The sequence below is a fragment of the Microtus oregoni genome, unplaced genomic scaffold, assembly GCF_018167655.1.
Source record: "Microtus oregoni isolate MIOR12 unplaced genomic scaffold, Mior012 000048F_ref0000485, whole genome shotgun sequence".
Classification (NCBI taxonomy): Eukaryota; Metazoa; Chordata; class Mammalia; order Rodentia; family Cricetidae; genus Microtus; species Microtus oregoni.
The window spans coordinates 12,485,658-12,511,301 of NW_024543222.1; the positions used below are offsets into that span (position 1 = coordinate 12,485,658).

At 47.3% G+C, this 25,644-nt stretch overlaps 1 protein-coding gene across 6 annotated transcripts in view; it reads left to right on the plus strand.

Moving 5' to 3' along the window:
* Positions 1 to 25,644, plus strand: part of Pitpnc1 (phosphatidylinositol transfer protein cytoplasmic 1) — a 276,157-nt gene that overhangs the window by 136,726 nt on the left and 113,787 nt on the right. For 4 of the 6 annotated variants that reach the window (XM_041635717.1, XM_041635714.1, XM_041635719.1 and 1 more), the window contains exons 2-4: positions 6,554 to 6,702; positions 21,812 to 21,900; positions 22,659 to 22,666. In XM_041635717.1, the coding sequence (XP_041491651.1) occupies positions 6,575 to 6,702; positions 21,812 to 21,900; positions 22,659 to 22,666 (225 nt within the window). In that variant the 5' untranslated portion in view covers positions 6,554 to 6,574. Of the gene's footprint in view, positions 1 to 4,534; positions 4,544 to 6,396; positions 6,444 to 6,553; positions 6,703 to 21,811; positions 21,901 to 22,658; positions 22,667 to 25,644 lie in introns of those variants that run through there. The other 2 variants (XM_041635718.1, XM_041635716.1) reach the window with 2 other exon arrangements.

A 25,644-nucleotide genomic window follows, 5' to 3' on the forward strand; every position in this document is an offset into this window, starting at 1 on the left:
TTAATTGGTATAAATTAGAGCTACCACTCCCAACAATCAAGCTTCTTGTTTTCCCTTTGATGTTGTGGGTCTTTACAATCAGTCCCATGTTCCTTACCAGTGATTTAACGACAATCTCAGTCACATGCTGAGTTCTTGAAGGAGGGATCTCATCTAGAACTCACAAACTTTCTGCCTAAAAACAGCTAGATTCACACTAGCCATGGTAGCCCACACCTATATTCTCAGCCCTTGGAAGGTGGTAACAGGAGGATCGGAAACTCAAAGTTAACTTTGGCTATATAACTAGCTTGGAGACTCCTTTTAAATTTTGTTATATTTGTTTTTAGATATGTGTGTGTGTGTGTGTGTGTGTGTGTGTGTGTGTGAGATGCGTGATTTGTGTGTACCATCCTGCACATATGGAGGTCAGAATAGAACCCTGAGTATCAGTTCTCACTCCTTTCCTTATTTGAGACAGGCTATCTTACTATTTGCACTTTTACACACCATGTTAACTGACCCTTGAGATTTGGGTATCTTTTATCTCTGCTTGTCATCTTCCCTGTAGGAGCTCTGGGTTAACCCTTTGACTAAATGGGGATCTCACATCAGGTCCTTAGGTTTGGCTGGCAAGCACTTTACCCACTGAGCTATTTAAAACCCCACCCCCACTTTTAAGGGCACACTCTTTGTAGCCCCGGCTGCCTGGAACTGGTTAATCCTCCTGTCTCGGTGTTTTAGTTTGGTTTCTTTTGCTGCGGCGAAACACCATGACCAAATGCAAGTGGGGAGGAAAGGGTTATTTGGCTTACACTTCTATATCATTGGTCATCATCAAAGGAAGCCAGGACAGGAATTCAAGGCTGGCAAGAGCCTGGGGGGCAGGAGCTGAGGCACAGGCCAAGGAGGAGTGCTGCTTACTGACTTGCTCAGTGGGCCTTCTCATAGACTCAGCACTACCAGCCCAGGAATGGTACCACCCACTATGGGCTGGGCCCTCCATGTCAATCACTAATTAAGAAAATGCCTACAGTTTGATATTATGGAAGTATTTTCTCCTCTCAGAAGACTTTAGCTTGATATTAAATATCAAGTTGATACTAAACTGTTTAGCTCATTCAGACTACCATGTACTTGGGTTACAGCCTGGTTGGACCCCCCCCCCCTCATTAAGGCTTGAGGTTGTTGAACCACAGAAAGTAGCACAGTGGCGCTCAGTCCTACAGTTAGGACAGTGTGAACCAGCGACACCTTGGTTTCTCTTGGCCCCTTCTACAGCCCTGCCTTGGCCCCACCTCCATAGCCCCAACGCACGTACAGCGCTGTGCACAATTAGGGAAGATTCAGACCCCTGTGATGCTCCCGACTGTGGAGATAATTGTTGGGGGTCACTCTTGAGATGATAGCGCACTCAGAGACCCAGCCAGCAGCAGCCTCTAGTCCTGATTACTTGTAATGATGATTACCCAAACTCCAGAACTGGAACAATAGATTCTCCAGAGATGTGGAATCTAATTGAACCACTGTGCCGTATGCATACAGGTAAGGGAACTTTGATCTGTCAGTTAGACTTCTGTTACAGAGGCCTGGTTTCCTGTCCCCCACCCCCCTTTCACTTTAAAGCATATTGAGGCCTAGATTTTTTTTTTTAAGCCATCAACCTATTATAGGCAGAGGCTGGGGAGAAGGCTCAGGCAGTAAAGTGCAGTGGTGGTCCCAAGTTTGATCCCCAGAACCAGGGCACAAAAGCCAAACTCATTGACATACCCTTGTAATCTCTGAGCTGGGCAGGGGGACAGAGAGAGCAGACCTCTGGAGCTCAGAGGCCAGCAGACCTAGTTAGTCTACGTGGCAAAACTCAAGGTGAACTGTACCCAAGGGCAGACACCCGAGGCTGTCCTGGCCCCCACATGTGTGTATACACACATGAATCGAGAAAGCACTGACCTTCTTTGGGTTCTTCAAACCCTTGTTTCCTCATCGGCTGATACCCACCCAGCTGGCTCATTATGAATATTAGAAGTGAATGGAAGATGCCAATCAGTGCTGGTTGGTGGGCCATAAAGCTATGCAATGCCAGTTCTGCGATCAGGACTTGGGCCTTGATACCATCAGAGCCTTCCTGCGAACCTTCGGTTTTAGTTCCTTCATCCAGTATTCAAATTTGTCTGAAAGTGGTGATCTGGGCATGTGTCTTCCCTGACTTACATAGGAACTTTGCGTGAGTGTGGAAAAAAGGGTAGGCCTCCCAAGGATGAACTCCTATAGCCTGGTACTATTAAGTCCGCCAAAGTCCCTGTGAGTGCCCCCACCATGCTGTACCATAGTGGTTTGGCCTTTAGTGTGCCCCCATAAGTAACCCTTGCCCTGTAATCGAAATGTCAAAGGTCTGGGGTGACCCCAGACTTGGCTTTTCTTTTTGCTTATGTGTATATGTGAGTATATCTGCACAGATGTGCAGCTGCTCATGCAGCCCAGAGAGTGCGTCAGATTCCTTGGAGCTGGAGTTATCAGTGGTTGTGAACCACTGGATGTGGGTGCTGGGAACTGACCCTGGGTCCTCTGGAAGAACAGCCAGTGCTCTTAACTGCTGAGCCATCTCTCCAGCCCCTGGATGAGGCTTTCTTACGTGGTTCAAGAACTTCTGTCCCCTCCCCATAGCGGCAACACCATTTGCTGCTCATGTCTGAGAGTCAAAAGTGGGGTATTATAATAAAACTGTAACAGACTTTGTCTGCTTGGCCCTCTCTGCCGACCATGCCAACAGATCAGTTCTGGTTTCCCTGGGAGGGACGGAAGGGACAGACATGGAGCCCTTGTCCCGCCACCCCCAGCCCCTGCAGGTTACCCCCAGCCCCCAGACTGACGCAGTCATGGTGAGCTAAGGCTGGTGTCTGCCCTGGGCTGGCCCATAAGGAGCCGCTGGAATGATCAATGAGGCCAAGCAGCTGGGTTCGCGCTGGCCGCTGTGAATCAGCAGCCCCTGCCTTGCCTGGACCCATCTCCCCAGAGCAGGGAACACTCGAGCTGTGCCCAGCCAGGCTGACTCGCGTCTGGCTAATGGCTTTTCTGTGTCCTGCATCAACCTTGGCACCCTACGTTTGAAAGCTCCCAGAGACAGTGTTGCTGGTTGATGCCGCTCTTCTCCGAGCTTTCCAGTGAGAGACCTTGACAGGACTTTGAGAGTGGGTGACTTCAGACCCGGAATTCTTTTAAAACTTGAGGTAAAATCCAAGGGACGTGAAATTAACCTTTAAGCATATTTTATACGTGTATATCGATTTTCTATAACATGGCATTGTCATGCATGTGTGCAATGCATTTTAATTATAATTATCTCCCATGACCTTCTTGTCTCCTCTCCCATTGCTGCTGATCCCTCCCCAGCTCTTCCCCCTTTTTACCTTCATGCCTGTGTTCCACCCATCTACTCCCCAGCTTTTGGGAACCCTAGTTTTATCTGGGCTGCTTATAGGAGCATATACAGTAAATAGCTTAGGGGCTATCTACTCCCAGTAACATGGGCTAGTGGCTACAAGACATAAGAAAACATCTCTTTCTTCCCCTAGCAACCACTAACTACCTTTAGATCCCGTGGGGGCGGGGGGGGGGAGACAGACAACTTTGCGCCGTCTTCCTTCCCGCTTACGCTGGTCCCAGGGTTGGAACCCAGGGGAGTCAGGTTTGTGTAGCAAGCACCTTCATTTGCTGGTCAGCCGGCTCCAGGGACCCTCCTGCCTCTACCTCCCCACTGTGGAGAGTCTAGGTGCCTGCCACACGCTCAGCTTTTCTGGTGTTGCGCGTGGGGGGGGGGGGCTCGCTCATGTCTGCGTTCAGTGCCTTAAGCTTGTGTGTCAAGCACTGCACTGACTGATCTGTCCCCAGGCCCCTGTGCTGCTCCTTTGGGCCTGCCTGACAAAATGACCCATACTGGGTAGTTAAACCACAGCGATTTATTTCCTTCTAAGCCCGACATCACAAATAAAATTGGAACATGAGCGAAGAGGTCTTTTTCTGAAGGTCTGGTAAGGGGCGCCTCTCAAGGCCACCCACTCCTCACACAATCTTTCTGTGTCCCTGCTTGTCTCTGTGCTGCATTAAAGCCTATCCCAGCGGCATCTTTTTTTTAAAAAAAAATATTTATTTATTTATTTATTTATTACGTATACAATATTCTGTCTGTGTGTATCTCTGCAGGTCAGAAGAGGGCACCAGACCTCATTCCAGATGGTTGTGAGCCACCATGTGGTTGCCGGGAATTGAACTCAGGACCTTTGGAAAGAGCAGGCAGTGCTCTTAACCACTGAGCCATCTCTCCAGCCCCCCAGTGGCATCTTTTAAAATATGGTCCCACCAAGAGATTTCAAGATCTAAGCTCTAAGAGGGGGAAACTCTTCAACCCAGAACACACACTGAGTGGCTTCAGTATCAACACGTCGTTCCTTTTTGTGGCTGAGAAATATTCCGCTGTCTGTGACCATCGGGTTTTTAAACACCACGCATGAGCGGTTGCCGTTGACCTCCGCACCCACTGAGTGGCAGAGCTCCGGCCTCAGCTCCTGTAAGGTGGACAGTTGATCTCACGGGTATCGCTTTGTCCTTGTGGGACGTCTTTGTTAGTTTTTCCGGAACAAAAAGTAGAAGCTGTAGTGGACACAGGGGAAGCCAGGTCAAGCCTCTGATTCTCTGATTTGTTTTAAAAATGGACCGAGCTCCCAGCTTCCTCTGTCCTCTCCCTGCTCTTATCTTACGCCTTCCCTCCCCACAAGTTCACAAACACACATTAAAAGCATTTTAAACACGGACTCGTTCTGGACAGGACCATGGCCAGATAGGAAGCATAGCCCTTGGAGAAGATCCAGCCAATAACCTGGTTCGTTGTCATGGTTACTGGGTCTGGTCCCTTGAGCTGGCTGCAGACTGGAGCCTGTTCGGATCATCTTCACACTCCCTGCCTCAGTATGAAGCTGGCGGTGGAGGGGTTACCTTGTGACAAGAGACCTCAGCTCTGGTGCTGACTTGAATATTTCAGTTTTCTCTAAAGTTAGCAGATTCCTCTCTCTTGCACACAGACGGGGACTGTGCATCCCTGCTAGCCAGGACCCTTTTAGGAGCAACTGGGCATCCTCATTAGCCTGCCCAAGATTCAGGTCTTGGCGGTGGTGACTTTGTGTGCTGGCTCACACCGAGTGTGTAGAGAAGATCACAGCAGAGTCCTGACCCAAGCAGAAATGTCCCTTGTGCAAAAGTTATACCTCTCTCCCCTCCCACACACACAGAGTGTGTCACTAAATTCATTTTGCCACCATGAAGTCCACCTGCTGGTCTGGGATTGGCTTTTTGTTTGTTTGTTTTGTTTCTGTTTGAATCGTTATTGTTGCTTCTTTTTTGTTAATGTACTAAATTTTAGTTGTGTGTGGGTAACTGCTGCGTAGGGGCCAGAGAACAGCTTCATGAGCCAGTTCTCTCCTTCTACCAAGCGGGTTTCAGGGACCAAGCTCAGGTCGTCAGGCTTGGTGGCAAGTGCCGTGTTCTGCTGAACTGGGCCATCTCACAGCCTCAGACTCGGAGAGAGGCAGGAAAGAGAGTTGGACAGCTTAGGGATGAAGATAGTAAAGACAGCATTTCAGTCCCGGATTGCTCCATGACCTTTGAACTCCGGAAGACCCCACACCATTAGTACATTTGGTTGAAAACGATACCAGAGAAGTTCCTCAGCATGGCACGGGCTTCTCGAACTGAGTCGTGTGACATGCAGATTTGTAGCTTTGTGAGCATCTAGGGGCCTTAGCGTTCGTGGCTCACGTGAATGCCGGCAACAGGATGGTCAAGAGTTCCAGGCCAGTGTGGGCTTGGCAGAGACGGTCTCAGAAACAATTATTCTTGCCTGGTATGAGTGAAGCCCCAGGTTCAGTCCCCAGCATTGAATAAAACGGGGTCGGTGGTACTCACCTGTAACCTCAGCACCCGGGAATTCTCGGTGGCAGAAGGAGCAGAAGTGTAATGTCGTCCCTGGCTACATGGTGAGTTTGAGGCCAGCTTGTGCTTCATAAGCTCTGTCTCACAAACAAAACAATACCAAGTTGGATTGGGTGTGACAAAACCAACCTTTCTCACGATCCCGTCTAGCCACCTGTGAGAATGGCTATTCTAGGCGGGAGCAGATGCAGGTGACAGTTAATCCCTGTGCCCAGCAATGCTGCCAATTAGCTAGAAAGCCAGGACAGAAATAACACACCCTAGGCTGCCTTTGGCCAAGCCAAATAGAACACCGACTGCCTTTAACCCTTTATGGCCAGACCACTCTCAGCGTGGGCCTGAGCCCCAGGGTGCACTTGGTATGCCCACTTATTCTTCCCAGGAACGTGCCGCTCCTGCCTTCTGCTCGCCCCCAATTCTCTACCAGGCTCCAAAGACAGTCACCTTAGACCCAAGTTGCTGCTGGCTTTTCTCAGCAGAAGGTGGATGTGATTAGCGGCTGGGCATCCTGTCGCTGGAGGACAGTGTGGGGATTCGTCAGAGGCAAGCTGGGGCTGACCTCTCTGTCTCCCCTTCTCTGTTTGCTTTGCAGTACAAAATCGGACAGCTGTATATGATCAGCAAGCACAGTCACGAGCAGAGCGACCGGGGCGAAGGAGTGGAGGTCGTGCAGAACGAGCCCTTCGAGGACCCTCACCACGGCAATGGGCAGTTCACTGAGAAGCGAGTGTATCTCAACAGGTGAGTCCCTCCCGCCTGGCGCTACCCTGACAGCCACCCATATTACTGCTTCAAAACCAGAATCATCCATCAGGAGAATGGGAAGATTCTCTTGAAGCTACCTTGGATGACGTAAAATGAAATCTGATCTATCCCGAGGTCAGTGCTAACCAGGAAGAGGAAATGACTGTGGCTTGACATAGTTGGGGATCCAGCAGCCCCTGTGGCTATGGGTCTTGCTTAATAGGTTTTCCACATACTGTCCGATGTCCCTGCGAGTTCCCAGAGAACTAATGGTGGCTAAGGTAGCTTCCATTTCCCTAAGGGACCCACCCTTCCTGTGGTCATTATTCTCCTTTTGGGTACATTATAAACTAGCACTAAGCCAGGCTATGCTTTCTGCTTTGCAAAATGTATTTTTTTTTTAATATCTTCTGTTTCCTTACTGTCAATGACATAATGGTTTGGGGCTTGTCCAGTTCTCTCCCCATTCTATATCCCCATCCAGCCATTACTTTTCTGTTAATATTCTCTGGGTCAGAATATTTGTAGTAAAGGGTTAGGAATGTGTGCAATGCTAGTAGGAAGGCCCTTGAGTTCAGATCTTCGGCCCAGCATATATCTGTGATCCCACTGTTGGGAGGCAGAGATAGGATTATTCCAGGATCTCATTGGCCAGCCAGTCTAGCCAGATCAGTGTGCTCTGGGTTTAATAAGAGACTCCGCGTTCAAACACTAGACAGAGAGTGGATAAGGACAATACCCAACATTGACTTCTTGCCTCCATGTAACACACACAGACTCAAATATTTGTAGTTGTATATGAAATATATTTTTATTGAAATTAACTGCTCAACAAACAAGCCTTGTATTAGCCTTTCCACAGTGTATTTACACACACAAACACACGCACACACGGGCCTGCCACTGCCATACCCTCTGGCTCATTTGTGACTGTTGAGAAGCATTTCCGACACACCAACTGGACAACTCTGCTTACTCACTGGCCTCCCCGTGAGTGTTGCCCTATCCTCAGTGGCTTGAATGTGGTCATTTTCTTCGGGGTGGTGGTGGGGAACATATTTAGACACATCTCTCTCCCAAAGGCTGAAGTAGACGATGCTGTCAGAAGAAGAGATTTCCACTCCCGTCAGCAGAGTGTGTGGAAGTCTTCCAATCCAGTACCTTGACAGCGAAGGCCTTGGGCTGATCAACCAAATATGCTTTCAGCTGCCCAGGGATACAGTACCCTGGAAGTCTTGAGTCGCACTGAAATGCAGATGAGATGGATCCCATTCATCTCTTGGAAGCTGAGGGTTCCCTTGGTTTAGAAGCAGTTCAGGCCCCAGCCAAATGTTTATCTGCCAAAGTCACTGGGCCCTGGATATAGCTAGAGACAGATCTTCTGCTCTGGTCTTCTCAGTGTGGATGGTGTCAAGCACACAGGAGTGGGTGCCCCTCAGCCATCACCTCCAAGGAGCAGGGAGACGTGTAGGACGGTCGGGAAAATAGAAACTGGAAAATTCCATTTCTCAGCTACAGTTGCATTCGCTTAAGTGATTGCCTGGGGACAGTTCCCTCAAGTACCCATCCAGAGAAAGGTTAGAAGCTTTATAACTTTTGCTGGAACAGAAGACGTCTCCAGCTGTCTGTCATGTCTGTTTTCTCTATCTGAATATATGGTATTTATTTTAAAGGAGTCATAAACACAGCGAGAGGGAAATGCGTTATAAATAGACTCTGCGCACTTCCAGTAATAGTAACTGGAAAGATTAGCGTTGACCCTCCCCCACTTCCTATGACAAACACAGGATGAAATATAACAATATAAAGCTGAGCTTAAAACAAAGAAAGGGAAATCCTTAGGTCCTGGAGTCAGAATGGGAAAAGGACCAGCGAGCAAATGTCATGGAAACTGAGTGAGACATCAGGACCACTGTAGCCCTCATGTCTGGGGGTAGGGGTTTTGGACCCATACCAGGACAGGACATTTGGCCTCAGGCCTACACACGTGGGGAGGAACTGCGAGTCAGCTGTGCCTACTGGTTCACGACAGACTGAGATGCTCAAACTGAAGAGATGGCTCGGGGTTAAAAGCACATCACAGTTTGGTCCCCAGCACCCACGTCAGGTGTGGTTCACAGCCACTTGTAACTCCAGCCTCAGGGTGTCAGTGCCCTTGTGGGCATATATAAACACACACACTTACAATAACAATTACAGTGCTTTAAAAAGAAAGAACAGCTAACAGATACTTCCACAAGGTTCAAACTGAAGGAGAAGAGCATATAGAAGAAATTGGTAACCCCCCTACGCCAGGCTGACCGAGCACAGAATGCTGTACAGGCGCGGACATTGACTCCTTCTGGTGTCTTTATAGCATCAAAACAATAGACAACAATAATAGAAGATTAAGGGGTACTTATTATAATGAAGGAAATGCTTCAAGATGCTAATATAATTTAGGGGTTGAAGAGAGGTGTTGATTTTTATCTGACACCGTGGGAAGGCACTAGTTAGTGCAGTAAAACCAGAGAGTGGGGCTGGGGATGACTCGCATTGGTAGTGTGCTTGCCTGGTGCGATGGTTCATTTTGTCAACTTGACGTAGTCTAGAATCCCCTGGGCAGAGACTCTCAAAGAGGGACTGTCTCGGTCGGGCGTGTCTGAGGGCGTGTCTGTGGGGAGTGTGAGGGCGTTTCTATGGGGGCTGTCTTGATTGTTAATTGATGTGGAAAGACCCAGCTCACTCTGGGAAGCATCCTTCCCAAGGCAGGGGATCCTGGACTGCGGAAGAGTGGAGACAGTAGAGCTGAGTGCAAGCCTGCACGCATTCCTTCCCTGCTCTTGTCTGTGGGTAGGACTAGCTATTTCACCTTCCTGTCACCTGGATGCCTCCCATCATGACGGGCTGCTGCCTGGGCTAAGCTCACCCCTTTCCCCTTCAGCGGCGTGTGTCAGGGTGTTCTGTTACAACAACAGAGAGTAAACCAGGGCAGCTGGCAGGCATAGCACACACACACACACACACACACACACACGCACGCACGCACGTGTACCATAGAGAAAAAAAGGAAAAAAAACCTAAACTATCGGTTATTACTAGAATCAGTTAATGGGAATTAAGGATTTTGCACATAGTTATTAAGATCAACATAAGAAATCAGTAAGGTGGCTGTGTAAATTCATACGCAAGAATCGATAGCATCGCGGTGTTTATCACGCCACACATTACGCGTGTAGGTCATACATGGGAAGAATAGCTGCAAGAACTTAATTTTGAAAAAACATCCATTCGCAGTAGAAAAAGAAACTTAGAGGTACTTGGTTACAAATCACTTAGTTATAATTGTGTAGACTTTCGAAAACTAAATGAGGCGTGGGTTTGGAATGGGGATGACCCCGCACTTTGGGGTGGGGGCGGGAGGGTTAGAGAGACGTTAGTGAGCATCTACCACTCACTGTACGATGCTGTACCGATTGCATTTTCAGTCAGCAATACAGCCAAACCTCTAGTTCACGGCATACATGTAAAAATAAATTACAGATCAATGACATCCCCAAATGTGGAAAAAGTGGAGGAAAATATAGATAAACGTCCTTTATTATTAGCACAGTGGGATAGGCCTGATAAGACATCAGGACACGGACAGATGATAATGTTTTTATATAACAAGTTCTGGGACTTAAATAAATAGAAGCTCTTTCAAATAAAATTTCTAAAAGTGTGTGTGTGTGTGTGTGTGTGTATGTGTGTGTGTGTTCCTGTATGTATGTGCAAATGCATGCAGTTCCCATGGAGTCCAGAAGGGGGCATCAGATTCAGATTCCTGGGGCTGGAGTTAAAGGTGGTTGTGAGCTGCTTAGTGTGGGTGCTGGGAACTAGATTTGGGCTCTCTGCATGAGCATTGTGCGCTTCTGACCTCAGAGCCATCTCTCCAATCATAATTTCTTTTTAAATCAACAACTAGGGGCTGGAGAGATGGCTCAATGGTTAAGAGCACTGGCAGCTCTTCCAGAGAACCCCAGTTCAGTTCCCAGGACCCACATGGCAGCTCACAACTGTTTGTAACTCGTTCCAGGGAATCCATCCAACACTCTCATAAAGACAAAACTCCAACGCAATGAAATAAAAATAAATAAATCATTTAAATTAACAACTAAAATGACCAGACAATCCATTCGAACCTCGAGAAGGGGGTTGGAAATGCGACTCAGAGACGAGGAAGTGGGAACAGTACAAACATGGAAAGCCCCACCTCACCAGGAGGCAAGAAAACAGATTAAAACAAGGACATCTCTTCCCACACTCATCAGAGTGACAAAAATTAAATGTGGTGAGCCTAGGGATTATCAAGGATGTGAGAAAACAACTCCCTTCCAGTGCTGGAGGGAGCCGCAAGCCGGAATCACCTCTCTACAGAACCATTGGCAGTAATGGGGAAAGTTGGAAATACTCACGCCTCCCGTTTACCATCCTACCTCAGGGTGGAACCTCACAGAATTACTGTGTTGTGCCTAAGAGACAGGCACCATGCGATCCATTCTGTCACTGACTGCAATGGAAAAAACCTAAGACAATCCAGATGTCTTCAGTGGGAATACCTTTGCGTTACAGTCGCATGATGGAAGGGTTCCACTGTGGTTTAGCTTAATGAAACAGATTTACTTTGGCAAATTTCATAAAGTGAAAAGCTTTCATAAAGGCAAGCTATAGGAAAAGAACAGCAGAGAAGAAAATGTCTGGCTAAATAGCAAGATGGTAGCCTTATCATTACTTTGAGACATCCACAGTAGGAAGGATTATGAGTCTAAAATTCTCAGTGAGAAGCTTCCATCAGCAAAGCTTGTGATTTGTAATGAAGCATCGTCTTCCGAGATTAAACAGGGACATGTAGCAGTTTTTTCTTTGGACGCCCAAATGCCATCTATATGGAACGTGATGAAGGGCCAGGGAGCTAGCTCAGTAAAGACATCAGAAATGCAAGCCTGATGAGCCAAGTTTGATCCCGAGGTAACCAGCTTTAAGAGAAAGAGAGCGAGAGAGGGGAGGGAAGGAGGGAGAGAGAGGGGGAGAGGGAGAGAGACAGAGACTGTGTCCAGTGGCACAGTGCACGGTGCTTAATACCGAAAGGGAAAGAAAAGGCTAGACACAGAGCTGTGATGTACAGTCCCTCCCAGCACACCGACAGTGAGATGGAGGCAAAGAAAGGAGAATCATCCAGGAGCTCGGGGGCTGGCATGGAGTTTGTAATGCAGAAATGAGAGAGGCCCTGCCTTCATACGGTGGCACGTGAGAACCAACTCCCAAATTCGCGACACTGTACTCACACAGTAAATAAGCAGAAAGACTTGGAGGAAGGATGGTAGCTTTTGAATGTTATATCTGAAAATAAAACAGGGATTTGGGCTGATAATTCAGTATGAAGCAATCATTCCTATGTATACACACATAAAATAATGATTGTGTCTGCACATTTATACATGTCTATAACATAGAGTTGTAGACATTGCCATTGGGCAGCATCTATAAAAGTAAAGTATAACGGTCTACAACGTGTATCTGCCTACCTTGCTTAATTTTCCACCAGCCAGAACATAAGCTCAGCTGCTTTGGTCTGTTCCTCAATGGTGTATTTAAAAATGGAGATAAACACCAGTGTGTGTTACAAAGGCTGTTGAAAGAACTAGGAACCCCAAAGAAGTGAAGGTTGAATGAAATGAGGGACAGGCTAAACTAGGGGTGTGTCCCGGTGCTTAGATGGGCAAGAATTAGCTTTTCATGTATGCTGAAAACCCAACATGACCAATGCCAGTGACTGGGGATAGCAAGAAAAAGACTCATGCTCAGTTGACGGGGGAAATTTCCAGGCAAGCTAACCATGTGATCATGAGTCCCTTGTCTATGGGTCGGTTATGTCTACAGGTGGCCGGCCATTACATGGTGGATTCACTTGGACAGCCTAGGGTAGACTTCAGTACGTCCTTTTTATTTATATGAATAAGTTATTTATTTTTGTTTTATGCACATTGTTTTGCCTGCATGTATGTTTGCATGGGGGTGCCAGGTCCCCAAGAACTTTAGTTCCAGACAAGCTGTGAGCTGCCATGTGAACTCTTCCTCTGGAGGAACAGTCAGTGCTCATAACTGCTGAGCCATCTCTCCCGGAAAGCCCCCTTTTTTACACTCAAATGCATCTTCAACATGATCTTGACTTTCCCTCTGCATGTGTGAGTAACCAAAGAGGCAGTGCCTAATCCATTTCCTTGCCAGAGATGAGCAAAGTTTTAACTTCCTTTGTATGAGTCGGAGCTAGGTCTGTCCTTTTATAACCTAAAAAACATTTCTCTCACATGAAAGCGATAAGCCAATAACTTTTCATTCTTATTTATTTTAATTAATTAATTTTTAGGCCCATATTTCAGCAACAGGGAGATTATGATGTCACAAAAGAGAAAGGAAAATTGATATGCAGACAGCTTTGTGTAGTGGTACACTCTTGTAATCTCAACACTGAAGAGGCTGGCACAGGACAATTGAAAGTTCAAGTCCAGCCTGGGCTATTTAGTGAGAGCCTGTCTCAAAAGAAATTCACGTACGACAGATGCATGAATTAGTAAGATGGATTCCCATAATCACAAAAGAAAATCAAACCCATTGTTTTGTAGTCAACGGCAGCCTAGATCTAGTCCAGGTTGACCTATGGCCTGCATGCAGAAGTCACAGGATTGTCATACTCTTTTGTATGTCATTCACCCATGTGTTGGAACCTTAACAAATGTAAGCAAGTGTGCAGCTTTCATAGGAGTCCCCTTGGGGGTTAAGACCTGGTCCTTGTCTTGCATGCCAGAGAGGGCCCCAGGCTGACTGGGCTCTGCATTTGTGAGTCTCATTGATCTCTTGCGGCTGTCTGGAGAGAGTTGATCTTAAAGGATAGGTTGGCACTGGTGTCCGTGTCCTCATTACGTGGAGTGTCCTATGAACCTAAATTTGCGACAGGCTCCCTGGCAACAGTCTATATGGGTTTGGAAAGGGATTTTTTGCCCAGTGAAACCATGAGCAGAACCTGTGTAACCAAGGCCTACTCTTCTACTAATGTAGAAAAGAAGAAAATTGCCCAAAGAGGAGATAGATTAGTCCATAATTGTTATTACCAAGCAAATCTCAGACATTCATCTCTCAGGGAGTAGTGCACTTTGGCTTGTGTGTAAGGTATCTGTGGGGGTAAGTGGAAGACTAGGCAGAAAGGCAATTCGAGGCTCTGAGTGACTGTTCATAGCTACCAGCAAAAGAAACAAAATCTGTTGTGAGCAGAAGGAGCACTTGATAGATGCATGTCAGGGAAGCACAGAATTTTCTAGAGCCATATGAAAGGGCGGAAATCAACCCCACCCCTGCTGCCTGCCCCACCCCTGCTGCCTGCCCCACCCCTGCTGCCTGCCCCACCCCTGCTGCCTCCAGCCACCACTACCACCGCTGCTATGGGTGGCCTTCAACGGTCCCATCGTTCTGTCGCGTGTTCCATACCCCAAACATTGTCATGTGCAGACTGTAGGTTAGCTGGCTGGCTCGACACAGAATCGTTTGATGATGACATAAAATAGAAGGAGCCATTGAGGGGTAGGAAGAAGCCTAAAAAGAGGGTGGGGAAAATAGCAGCAGGGGAGACGGACAACATGTGAAACTCCTGTGGGAATCTCAGTTTAAGAGTGTGCGCGTGCGCGCGCGCGCGCGTGTGTGTGTGTGTGTGTGTGTGTGTGTGCACATGTATGTGTGACGGCGAGGGAGGGAGGGAGGGAGAGAGAGGGAAGACTGTTTGGGAGTATAGAGGAAGCAGAAAAACACTCAGGCAGGAGGCCTGGAGAGAGGGTGATAGTAGGGTGAGCATAAGCAAGGGCCAATGATACATGTGAATACGAAAATGTCACAATGAAACTTGTTATTTTTTACACTCACTAAAATTCCCCAACACACACATGCATTATGTCCCTAGCTCTAACCCTGACAACCAGCATGTAGGAAGAGAAATTTCCGAAGTGGCTGCTGTCCAACATAGTTGAGCCGCTTTATGGCCCATAAGGGTGCCACTTTCTCCACACAACCAATTGTCCATCTTTGCTGTTTCCAAGACAAGGTTTCTCTGTGTGGCTGTCCTGGAACTCACTCTGTAGACCAGGCTGGCTTCAGACTCATAGGAATCCGCCTGTCTCTGCCTCCCGCATGCTGGGATTAAAGCCGTGGGCCACCACCAGCAGCTAAATTCACTTCTTTGCAGGTATTTCATCACAGCAGCGAGATCCATCCCTAGCCTGTCCCTTGACCCAGCTTTTCCTTTGACTTTCTTCAGCGTATCTCCCCACCGCCGCCCAGGAGTGGAGAGAAGGGAGCTGAAGAACGGATTGGCACCCCAGGGAAGGAGGACTCTATTTTTAGGCCTCTTTTTCAGTCATGACATATACTCTCCACCATCATGGCTACGGGATTAATTAGGCCATTCTGGCATCTGTCAATCAGGAGGTCACCAGCTTCCAGTGGGGATCCCATTGCCTGCATGAAGACAGCCTTGTTCTTTCTGCCACCTGGCCCTCACCCTCCTCCACAATCTCCGCCAGCCTCTGGTGACTTTTGTAGGAGAGGGCAAAGCTTCTGGAAGTCCTGAATCCAGAATGCAGTGTCGCCCTCTGGTCCCTTTTCTTAGCAGTAACTCTCGCTGCCATGGCTTAGGTCTCTCTTCCCCATTTCTCATTTCTGTGCTCCAACCTCTTCCAGATCTGCTGAGCCAACAATGGCCACTTCCCAGATCATCTTCGGTGTCAGCTCTGTGCCCAAGGCTCATGTGGCTTTGTGAGACCCCACTGTCCTGACAACTGGTGATAGAGAAAGTGTCCGACGCATAGGTCAAGACCTAATTGCCCATCCCTGTGGATTTTCAGAGAATCTTCTTCTAGGTGCGCAGAGAAGATCTCATTCATTAAAAGATATTTTTGGGACTGAAGAGACAGCTCATGGGTAACAGGGTTTGTTATAGGGCCTGAATTTAGGTTCCAGCATCCCTTCTAAAAGCCAGATATGGTTGTGTATCCCTATAACTCTAAAAATGTTGGCAACTGAAACAGGAGGATTGCTGGGAGTTACTGGCTGAAGCCAAGCTGCAAGTTCAGTGGGAGACACTGTCTCAAGGAATAAGGTGGAGAGTGATAGAGCAGGATACTCCACATCCTCCTCTGGCTCCCACATATGTGTGTACACACATGTGCACATATACCATGCTCACACATAAGTAAATTAATATCTTGGGACCTGGAGATGTAGCTCATTGTTAAAACTTCTTACATATCATGCCAAGATCCTGGGTTCAGCTCCAGCACTGCAAACCCACATGTACACGTATTCACAAGCACACATACACGTGCATGTACACATGCACATGGTAATCACTACTTTCTAGATGCTAGAGATGCAACTGATGAACAAAAGAAAGGTCCCTGCCCTGGCGGGACTCGCATTCCAGGGAGTGACAGAGAATGCCCTGCCCGTATAATAGATCAGAATATTACTTTAGATGCTATGCTATATATATTACGTATAAATAATTATATTGCATAATCAATATAGGGAGTGTATACCTAGATGCAGCATACATATGTGTATTTGCATATATGGAAAGCGAGAGAAAGAAGGCTATGGGAAATGCTATTGTATGTGAGAGACTTCCTCTTTACTTGCCTTTTAGCACCTGCTAGTTCATTCTGTCCCCATCTCAATACTTCTCCCATGATGTCCTAGCAGGCATGGGGCCAGGAGACTTTCCACCTTGGATTTGTCCAACCCTTGGAGATGCTGCTGATGCGTGCAGTTGCCTCGTTAGCTCCACCAGCCTGCTGGTGACACGGCCTCATACTGTTCCAGCGGAGGCTTCCAAAAGCCTGTGCCAGGCCTTGCCCTTTTCCTTCATCCAGTGCAAAAACTCACTGAGGTGAGGGTGGTGTCTGCGTTCAAGTTCAGGGAGTGAGATCATGCCCAGTTTCTGCTTGTGAAGTCAGGGCAGCCCTGCCTCCTACGAGGGGCAGAGCTCTGGTCTGCAAACTCTGCCTGTCTGTGTTGTCAGATAACCGGCACAGTGGACGCACAAATGGGGACCAGGGAGATGGTTCGTGGGGTCAAGCACTTGCTGCAGGCATGAGGACCTGAGTTCAGATACCCTGAACACATGTAAAAACCAGATACAGTAGCAGGCTTGTCTGTAACCCTAGCCCTGTTAGGGCAAGGTGGGAGGCGGGGACAGAATCCCCGGGTGCTTTGGGGCCAGCTCGTCTGGTATACTTGGTAGTGAAGAAGAGAGGAAGGGAATATGCCGTGGAATAGTCCTTCTACAGAAGTCGTGTTGCTCTCGTATTAATAAAAAGCTGATTGGAGAAGGGAGAAGGGGGCGGAGTCAGGAGAGAAAGCATGAGCTGCAGAGCGAGCAGGATGGAAAGTACATAGATGGGGTGGACCAGTCTGGGGCAGCACAGAGATGAATCGCAATGTGTTCATTTGGGTTACAAGAGATAGCTAAAAAGAAGCCTAAGCTATCAGTAAAGCGTTTATATTTAATAATAAATCTCTGTGTGATTATTTGGGAACTGACTGGTGGGACAGAAAAGTCTGCCTACAGGAATAGGTCAGGCTAGAGAAGAAACAGAGGAACTTGGCTGTCCCTGGCTGTCCAAGAAGACAGAAGCTGCCAGTTGTCAGCTGCTAATTAATAGTCAGCACCTAAGTGTCAGCACAAAGAGGAAGCAGAAGGTCAGGGTCCTGTTTAAAACGAGCCCCTCTCACAGTTTCTGCATAACCATGGTGCAGAAAGTGACGGGAGACATGTGTGAGCCTGAGAAGTTTTTCATCGGAGCTTTTCCTATGAATGCCCAAGTCCCAGAGTTCCAGTTAAGACTGTCCAATTTTTGACCCTGGTTGAAAAAGTAAAATGAGATTCCATTTAGACTACATATGGCCCAATGGTGTTCATTGTTCATCGGGCCTGAAAATATCCCAAGTGAGTGTTCAATTTAGTGTGAAATTGTATGGCAGGGTGGCTTTCAGATAATCTGGATTGGAAATCACCAGAAGTTTCTTGTGGAGGGACAGTAAACACCCTTCACCTGAGGCTGGTTCTAAACCTATCTAATGATCAGGGTAGCTGTAACTTAGGTGCCATGGGGACTGGGGGAGATAATGGTGCTGGGTCCCGCAGTTTGCCCAGGACTGAAGAATTGATCTTGATATATGGAGATGCCAGTGCTCAACAAATGGCCCCAGGTAAGCCAGGGCAAGATGGCTACCTGGCTATGTCATTGATGTATGCATAAGAGTAAGAAATAAGGCATTTGGGGGCTTGAGAGAGAGCTTAGTTGGTAATGTTCTTGAGTGCCTAAGTTTGATCCCCAGAACTCATATTTTAAAAAAAGGAAAGAATTTGGAGAGATGGCTTAGTGGTTAAGCGCACTTATTGCTCTTGCGGAAGACCTGGGTTCAATTCCCAGCACCCACATGGTGATTCACAACCATTCATAACTCCTTTTCCAGAGGATCCAATGTCCTCTTCTGACCTCTGCAAGCACCAAGCATGCAAGTGATATACAGACGTAAATGCAGATAAAACACACATAAAATAAATAAATCTGATGCAGTTATAACCACTGTTGGGAAGTGGGAGGAAGTAGATTACTAGGGAGAATTCTGGGACTTACTGGTCAGCCATTATGGGCAATTTTAAAAATTCAAAAGAGAGACTGACTCTCTCTCTCTCTCTCTCTTTGTTTTTTTCTCTCTCTCTCTCTGGTTTTTTTTTTTTTTTTTGAGACAGGTTTTCTCCGTAGCTTTGGAGCCTGTCCTGAAACTAGCTCTTGTAGACTAGGCTGGCCTCTAACTCACAGAGATCCGCCTGCTCTGCCTCTGCCTCCCAATTGCTGGGATTAAAGGTGTGTGCCACCACTGCCTGGCAGGACTCTGTCTCAAAAGAAAGGTGGGCAATACCAAAGGAAGGACACCCCAAGTGTTCTCTGGCTTCCACACACATAGGTATGTATGTGTGTGTGTGTACATGTGTGTGTATGCACATTGAGAGGGAGTGTTGACGTCTGACGGGAATGTGGGCATCTGAGGACTAAATCAGATGCGACGTCACCCACACCTTCACGGTTTCACAGCCAAGGGCTGTGTTGCTAGGACCCTATGCTGTTCAGATAGGCCTTTAGGGGGTTCTGTCCTGGCTCATATGTGGACCAAGGACTTGATTCAGACACTCTTCCTGTCTAGAAATGAGCCCCTTATTTCACATCTGGGAATGGCTTTGAGTGACAGGCTTTCTCTTAGAATTGTGGGCTGTGTGACAGTGTCCATCATTTCAGTGACAGTGTCAGGGACTGACTTAATTCCATTTCCCTTTTCAGGTCCTGCTAAATCGTTGTTGCAGGGACAAGTAAATTTCAGTTTCTCAGACTAAAATGATTCAAATCATGATGTGTTCTGGGCAAGCTGGGGGCTGACAGAAGGTCTGGTCTGGTCTGTTAGTGGGCTGAACAGTACTTAAATAGCGTCGTGTTAGTCAGCTCTCCGTCAACATAATCAAATACCCGAAGTAATGAACTTACAGAGAAAGGGATCATGGTGGCCCACAGTGTTAGAGGTTCTGGAACATGGCAGGGTGGGCCAAGCATCCGTGGAGGTGCCAAATGTCAACAGGGTAGGGACTGCATATGGCAGAAGAAACTCACTTCGTGTCCAGGGACGAAAAGAGGAAGAGAGGGCTGGAGTTCCACACTCATCCTCCCCAAAAGGCTTGCTCCAGTGACCTAATTTTCTCTCACCAAACCCCTTTACCAAAAGAGCCCGCCTTTTTCCAATGGCACCACAAGTAGGACCATGCCTTTATGCCTTTGGAGGACACTTGCTGTCTGCCTATTTTTTTTTTCCTTGTTTCCCTGTGGTAAAATACTCTGACAGAAGCAATTTGAGAAAGAGTTTGCTCTGGCTCACAGTCCAAAATATAGTTCATCATGATGGGTGAGTCAAGGCCCCGAGCTACATCCCATCCACAAATGCGGAGCAAAAAACTATGAATGCAAGCTGATGCCACGTAGGGGATGGTGCTGCCCAGGGTGGGCATGTCTTCCCACCTCGACTAATGTGATCAAGGTATGCCCAGAGACTGGTTTCCGGGTTGTCTAGATTCCGTCACTTACACTAACCACCTCCAGACCGTGGCAAACCATCTCAGAGCTTGTAGCGGATGCCCCCTCCCCGACTTTAACCTGGTGGAAGACTTACACCAGGATCTCTCTTCTTCCTAGACTAAAGGATAGAGACATGAAATTGTAACCCCGGCCTTGGCTAAGTCATTATTTGTTTTTAGTGCAGCACCATCAACAGACAAATAAAGTCATTGGTTATCCTGCTTTCTGACTTGTATGAATTTTTGGGTGAACATCAAAAATTAAAGTTCTTAGACGAGGGATAGGGGTTGTGTGCATGCCTTTAATCCCAGCACTTGAGAGACAAGAGACAGGTGAGTCTCTGTGAGTTCGAGGCCAGCCTGGTCTGCAAGCGAGTACCAGGACAGCCAGGGCTGTTATCCGAAATCTCAATGAGGATAGAAACTTGTCAGTAGTTTTCTCTTCCTACCCGAAGATCATGGCTACTTAGGATGGAAGTTCTGCTAGGAGGGTTCTAATATGCTACAAGGGATGAGTTCTGTGGGCTGCCCCAGGGTGCTATATGGAAGGGGCACCCAGGAATAAGGTGAGACATGAAGGGAACATGAGTGCACTCCCTACAAGAGGACAGTGGAGAGGGGGCTGTGGGACTGGAGGGAGACACACACATACTCTGTCCAAGCTGAAGAGTGCTTTGCTCCAGCCCTGTTTATTATAAGCACAAGGAGGGCACCAAGGAAGGAACTCAGTTGGTCGAATGCCTGTCTAACATGTACAAAGCTCTGGGTTCAATCCCCAGCCACACATAAACCCTAGCACTCCTGGTAGAGGTAGGAAAATCAGAAGCTCAAGGTCATCTTGGACTAGATAGTGAGTAAAAGACCATCCTGGAATATATGAAAATCTATCTTTTTTTTTTTTAATCAAGATACCAAAATCTGCTCGCCTGGAACTAGACTCTGCATGACCCTCTACTGTCCATTGGCATTGTGCCCTGGGCACAAACAGGCAGGAACCAGAGGAAGTCTGGCTCATGTGATTGACAGCAAGCAAGCCAGTGGGATTTCCCCATGCCACATCAACCTCAGTAGCACTCCGCCGTCAGCATCTGATGGGCTCAGTCATCAGCAAAAACTATAAAAAGCCCCTGTTGGGGAGCAGCCGTTCTTTGAGAAATGTGATGCAGGGTAAATGAGCAGCTTCTGCAGGGACAGTTTTTCAGGAGGGAGAAATGCCGTCCTGGAATGACAAGTGACGCTCAAGGCTCGCGTCACCTTCGGCTTCTGTAATGGCTCTATCTTCAGGGACCGAAGAGATGGTTCAGTGGTTCAGAGCACAGACTGCTCTCCCAAAGGACCCAGGTTCAATTCCCAGTATCACAAGACATCTGTTACTCCAGTTTCAGGTGAACTGATGCCCTCTTCTGGGCTTCTCAGGCACTGCACACATGGTGCACAGAGATGCATGCATGCAGAACACTCATGCCTATGAATTGAAAGAGTATAGGCACACATCCTAGAAACCTCCTTCCTCTGAGCCCAGCTGCCTGGTGCCTTCTGCCTATATTTTGAAAGAACACAAATATGTCTCGGGGCCCGGAGAGATGGCGCGGGTATTAAGAGCACTGACTGCTCTTCCAGAGGTCCTGAGTTCAATTCCCAGCATCCACATGGTGGTTCACATCCAACTATAATGAGATCTGGTGCCCTCTTTTGGTGTACAGACATACATGCAGACAGAACACTGTACATATATATAATAAATAAATCTTTTAAAAAAGAACACAAATATGTCCAAGAAGCTTGCTATGTCAGAAGATACCACAGAGATGAGAGCAGAGAGAAGAGGGCCTGACACTAATGTTATGCCATTGTACCCAGTTGGAGGAAGGACCTGACAGACTAACAGCCTTCTTTTTTCCTTCTCTTCTTTTTCAGCAAACTGCCTAGCTGGGCTAGAGCTGTTGTTCCCAAAATATTTTATGTGACTGAGAAGGCTTGGAATTATTACCCCTATACAATCACAGGTAAGTCCTCAGCACAGGCCAGCCACATGCAGCAAGCACGGAGCTGGGGCAGAGGTGGAATTTCACTGAGTGAGGGCAGACTGTTCCCACAGGGCCATCTACAGGTTTTCTAATCCATATTTTCCCCTAAAGTTTGTCCACAAGCAAGCCGTTCGCTTTGGCTTGTTTCTATTTTACTTTGAATTTTTTTCTCTCTCCTCTCAGAGAATGTGAAAATCTTTAATATTTCTTCTTCCTCACACTCTCTGTTCTGAATACGTATCAGGCCCTATACCCTCGCCCCAGATTCTGATGGCTGTTTCCCAGCCCTCATCCACGCAGGGTCTCAGGATCCCACCTCGGCCTCTTTGCACACTCTTTGTAATTGTTTTTGAAGAAGAAGAAAAAGAAATTAAAAAAAAAAACCTGCTTTCAGCTGAAAAGATGTCTTTGTGGTTAGTGCAATGTTCTACTGTAATTGTTAGTCTCTCATTTTGCCTTGACAATGCCAGTACTTGGGTTTTTAATTAGCCGCAAGTCTATGGGCTAATTGAATCTTGTCTGACTGACCTGATCTGGCCGACCGCAGCAGTACTGTGAAACATGGAGACTTTCAATATTTACAGAAACCTAATTTTCGAAAGGTTTCTTTGGCTCGTTTTTAATAATTATAACTTGTCTGTAACCGTTAGGCTTGTGGTTTGTGTTCTGTGAAACTGGTCTCATTCAGTTTTTTTCTCTCTTTCTTTTCCCTTTGCCATCTGAACGCCTGGGATCAGAATACACAGTAAGTTCATTTAATTTCCTAAATATTCTGCCTGTGATCTGTGGATTAATTAGAATCTTCTTTACATTTGTCTTATTAATGTAGTCATTTTTTGAAAAGAGAAATAATTCAGAATTGGAAATATTTAAATGTGTGCTATGATATAATTTACATACATATATATATAAAGCAATAAGTTAGTGTTCTTAAATTTTTTCAAGAATATCAATGTAATTAAAGTGCCTTAATAGTCACTTTCCATAATTAACTTTGGCCTGCGATTCTTGCATAGCCTGGCTGCTTTATTGGTGGCAGTTCAATCTAATAAGGGTATCTCTCAATGTGGTATTAAAGACATTATGGTTTTGGTGGAGGGAGGGGCTTTTATGTCGGGGAGATTCATATACAAATGGTGACACTAGTGCCAGAATGCTCTGTCTCCTTGGCTTGATGAGCTAATTGAATTCCTTCCTGTCCTAGAGACAGACTAACTGCCTTACTTGGCTTCCTGTTGCTGTGATCAAACTCTGACCACGTGCACCTTGGGGCCAGAAAGGTTTATTTGGTTACACATCCGGCTCACAGCCCATTATGAAGGACAGTGAGGACGGACCCTAGAAGCAGAAACTGATGGAGAGAGAGAGGCCGTGGAAGAATACTGCCTGCTGGCTTGCTCCTGCTGGCTCTCTCGGTTTGCTTTCTGATACAACACAGTGCTAGGCAGTACCTAGGGCTGGCGCTGCTCACAGTGGCCTGGGCTTTCCCACATCAATCATTAATCAAAACAATGCCAGAACCCGCTGGAGTTGGAGTCCCAGACATTGTGAGCCACTCATTATGGATGCTAGGGAGCAAATCTGGGTCCTGCAAGAGCGCTCAGTCGCTGAATCATCTCCCAGCCCTTTTTCTGTGTATATCAGCAAGTGGACTTAGGGGCCTTAGGAAGTGGCTTATTTAGTAATGTGCTGGCCTCAAAAGCATGAGGACTTGAGTTAGATCCCAGCCCCCACTCAGAAGCTGGGTATGACAGTGTGTATGTCAGGATTTGGGTAAGGGGAGGGGCGGTGAGGAGCCAGGCAGATTCCTGACACTCACTGACTGTCCAGCCTGACTGAATCGATGAACTTAGGTTCAGTGAGAGACCTTGTCTCCAAAAACAAGGCAGAGAGCAATCAAGGAAGACACCTGACATCCATCTCTGACCTCTAGATGCACACACATGAACATGTGCATCCAAACACAAACATCCATCTCTGACCTCTAGATGCACACACATGAACATGTGCATCCAAGCATAAACATCCATCTCGGACCTCTAGATGCATACACATGAACATGTGCATCCAAACACAAACATGCAATCACACATGCACTCACATAAAAGAGTTGGACTTTGGAGTTGTTTGAACCCTGCTTCTAGTGCCTCCACTTGCCCTCCATGCAAGCCTTCCTTTCCTTGTTTATAAGTGGGGGAGCATGGGGCAGTGGTGGTGCACATCTTTAATCCCAGCACTTGGGAGGCAGAAGCAGACAGATCCCTGAGTTTGAGGCCAGCCTGGTCTACAGCGTGAGTTCCAGGACAGCCAGGACTGTCCCACAGAGATACCCTGTCTCGGAAAACAAAAACAAAAAACAAAAAAAGTTTGGTAGCTCTAGCATTGTCTCCTGAAGGTGTAGTGATGATTGTGTTGGACAATTTCTTGAAATCTTAGCTTAAGCGTGTGATGCGTGATTGGTACTCAGCATGTGTCCACTGCTCCTTGTGACACTGTAGTAGAAGCCGCCATCCTTCTAATGGACTCTGAACAGGAAGAGAGCTTGGGGCCAGGCCAGGCAGGCTGGGCTTCACTGTGGTCATGAAGGGACTATCTAGGGAGCGGATGTTTAATGTTTTCCTCCATCCCACTCTGAAACATTGTGCCTTTTAGTTTGAGGTGAAGTCAGTAGTGATGTGGACAAAGAGAGCTGGTGATTTCAAACTGCACAAAGACAGCTCTTTGCCTGAAATCTTAGGGTTAAATCACCTTGATTTGACCCCATGTGTACATACGACATGTGAACATGATAGACTTTTTTTTTTTTAAGACAAGGTCTCACTGTGTAGCTCTGGCTGGCCTTGAACAGAGATCCACCTGCCTCCGCTTTCCTCTGGGAGTGCTGGGATTAAAGGTGCGCCACCACAGCCGCTCACTATAGATAACCGTGACAGAGGAAGTCAGAATGCTGTGTAGAAGTCCTGTCATTTAAAGAATGTGTAAGCTTTAGTTACTATTCTCATTGCTGTGATCAAGGAAGGGGACTCGGGAAGGAAAGGTTTATTCGGGTTCACAGTGAGAGGGAATACAGCCCGTCGGGAAGGGGAAGGCTTGGCGGCAGGAATGCGAGGCAATTTGGTCGAGTTGCATCCATGGTCAGAGAGTGGAAAGCAATAAACGCTGGTGGTCAGCTTTCTTCCTCGTTTTTATCCAGTGCAGGACCCCAGCCCATGGAGTCGAGACACCCACAATCAGAGTGGGTCATTCCACCTCTGTCACTCCAATCTAGAAACTCCCCTGCAGACCTGGAAACGGCGTGCAGACACTTGACAGTGCTGTCCTGTGTGGCCTTGAAGTCTTCCCTTAGAAGCCTCTATTCCTCTTGAGGGCTTCTCAGTGGCTTGCACTTCTGCCAAGCTTCTGCCCCCCCCCCCCCCCAGCGTTCCTGCAGCTCTAATGGGACTTTCCTGTTCAAGAAAACTGGGGGTGCAGTATTCAAAGAGGAGGCCTGTTTTAGTTGTCCAGTGCTACCGCACGTGACTTTCTGTCTGACTCAACATTTTACTTGCTCTTCCATTATTCTGCCCCCCGTCTTTTGCAAAATTCTTTCTTCCTCAATTCTTTGGGTTGCTGTCTCTCTGTCTGAGGTCAGCAGTCATTCGCTGGGCAGCCATGTGTGCAAGACGTCATGCCTAATGACACCACCGAGCATCTCTGCCCTTTGGGGTCGTAATCTGGTGACAA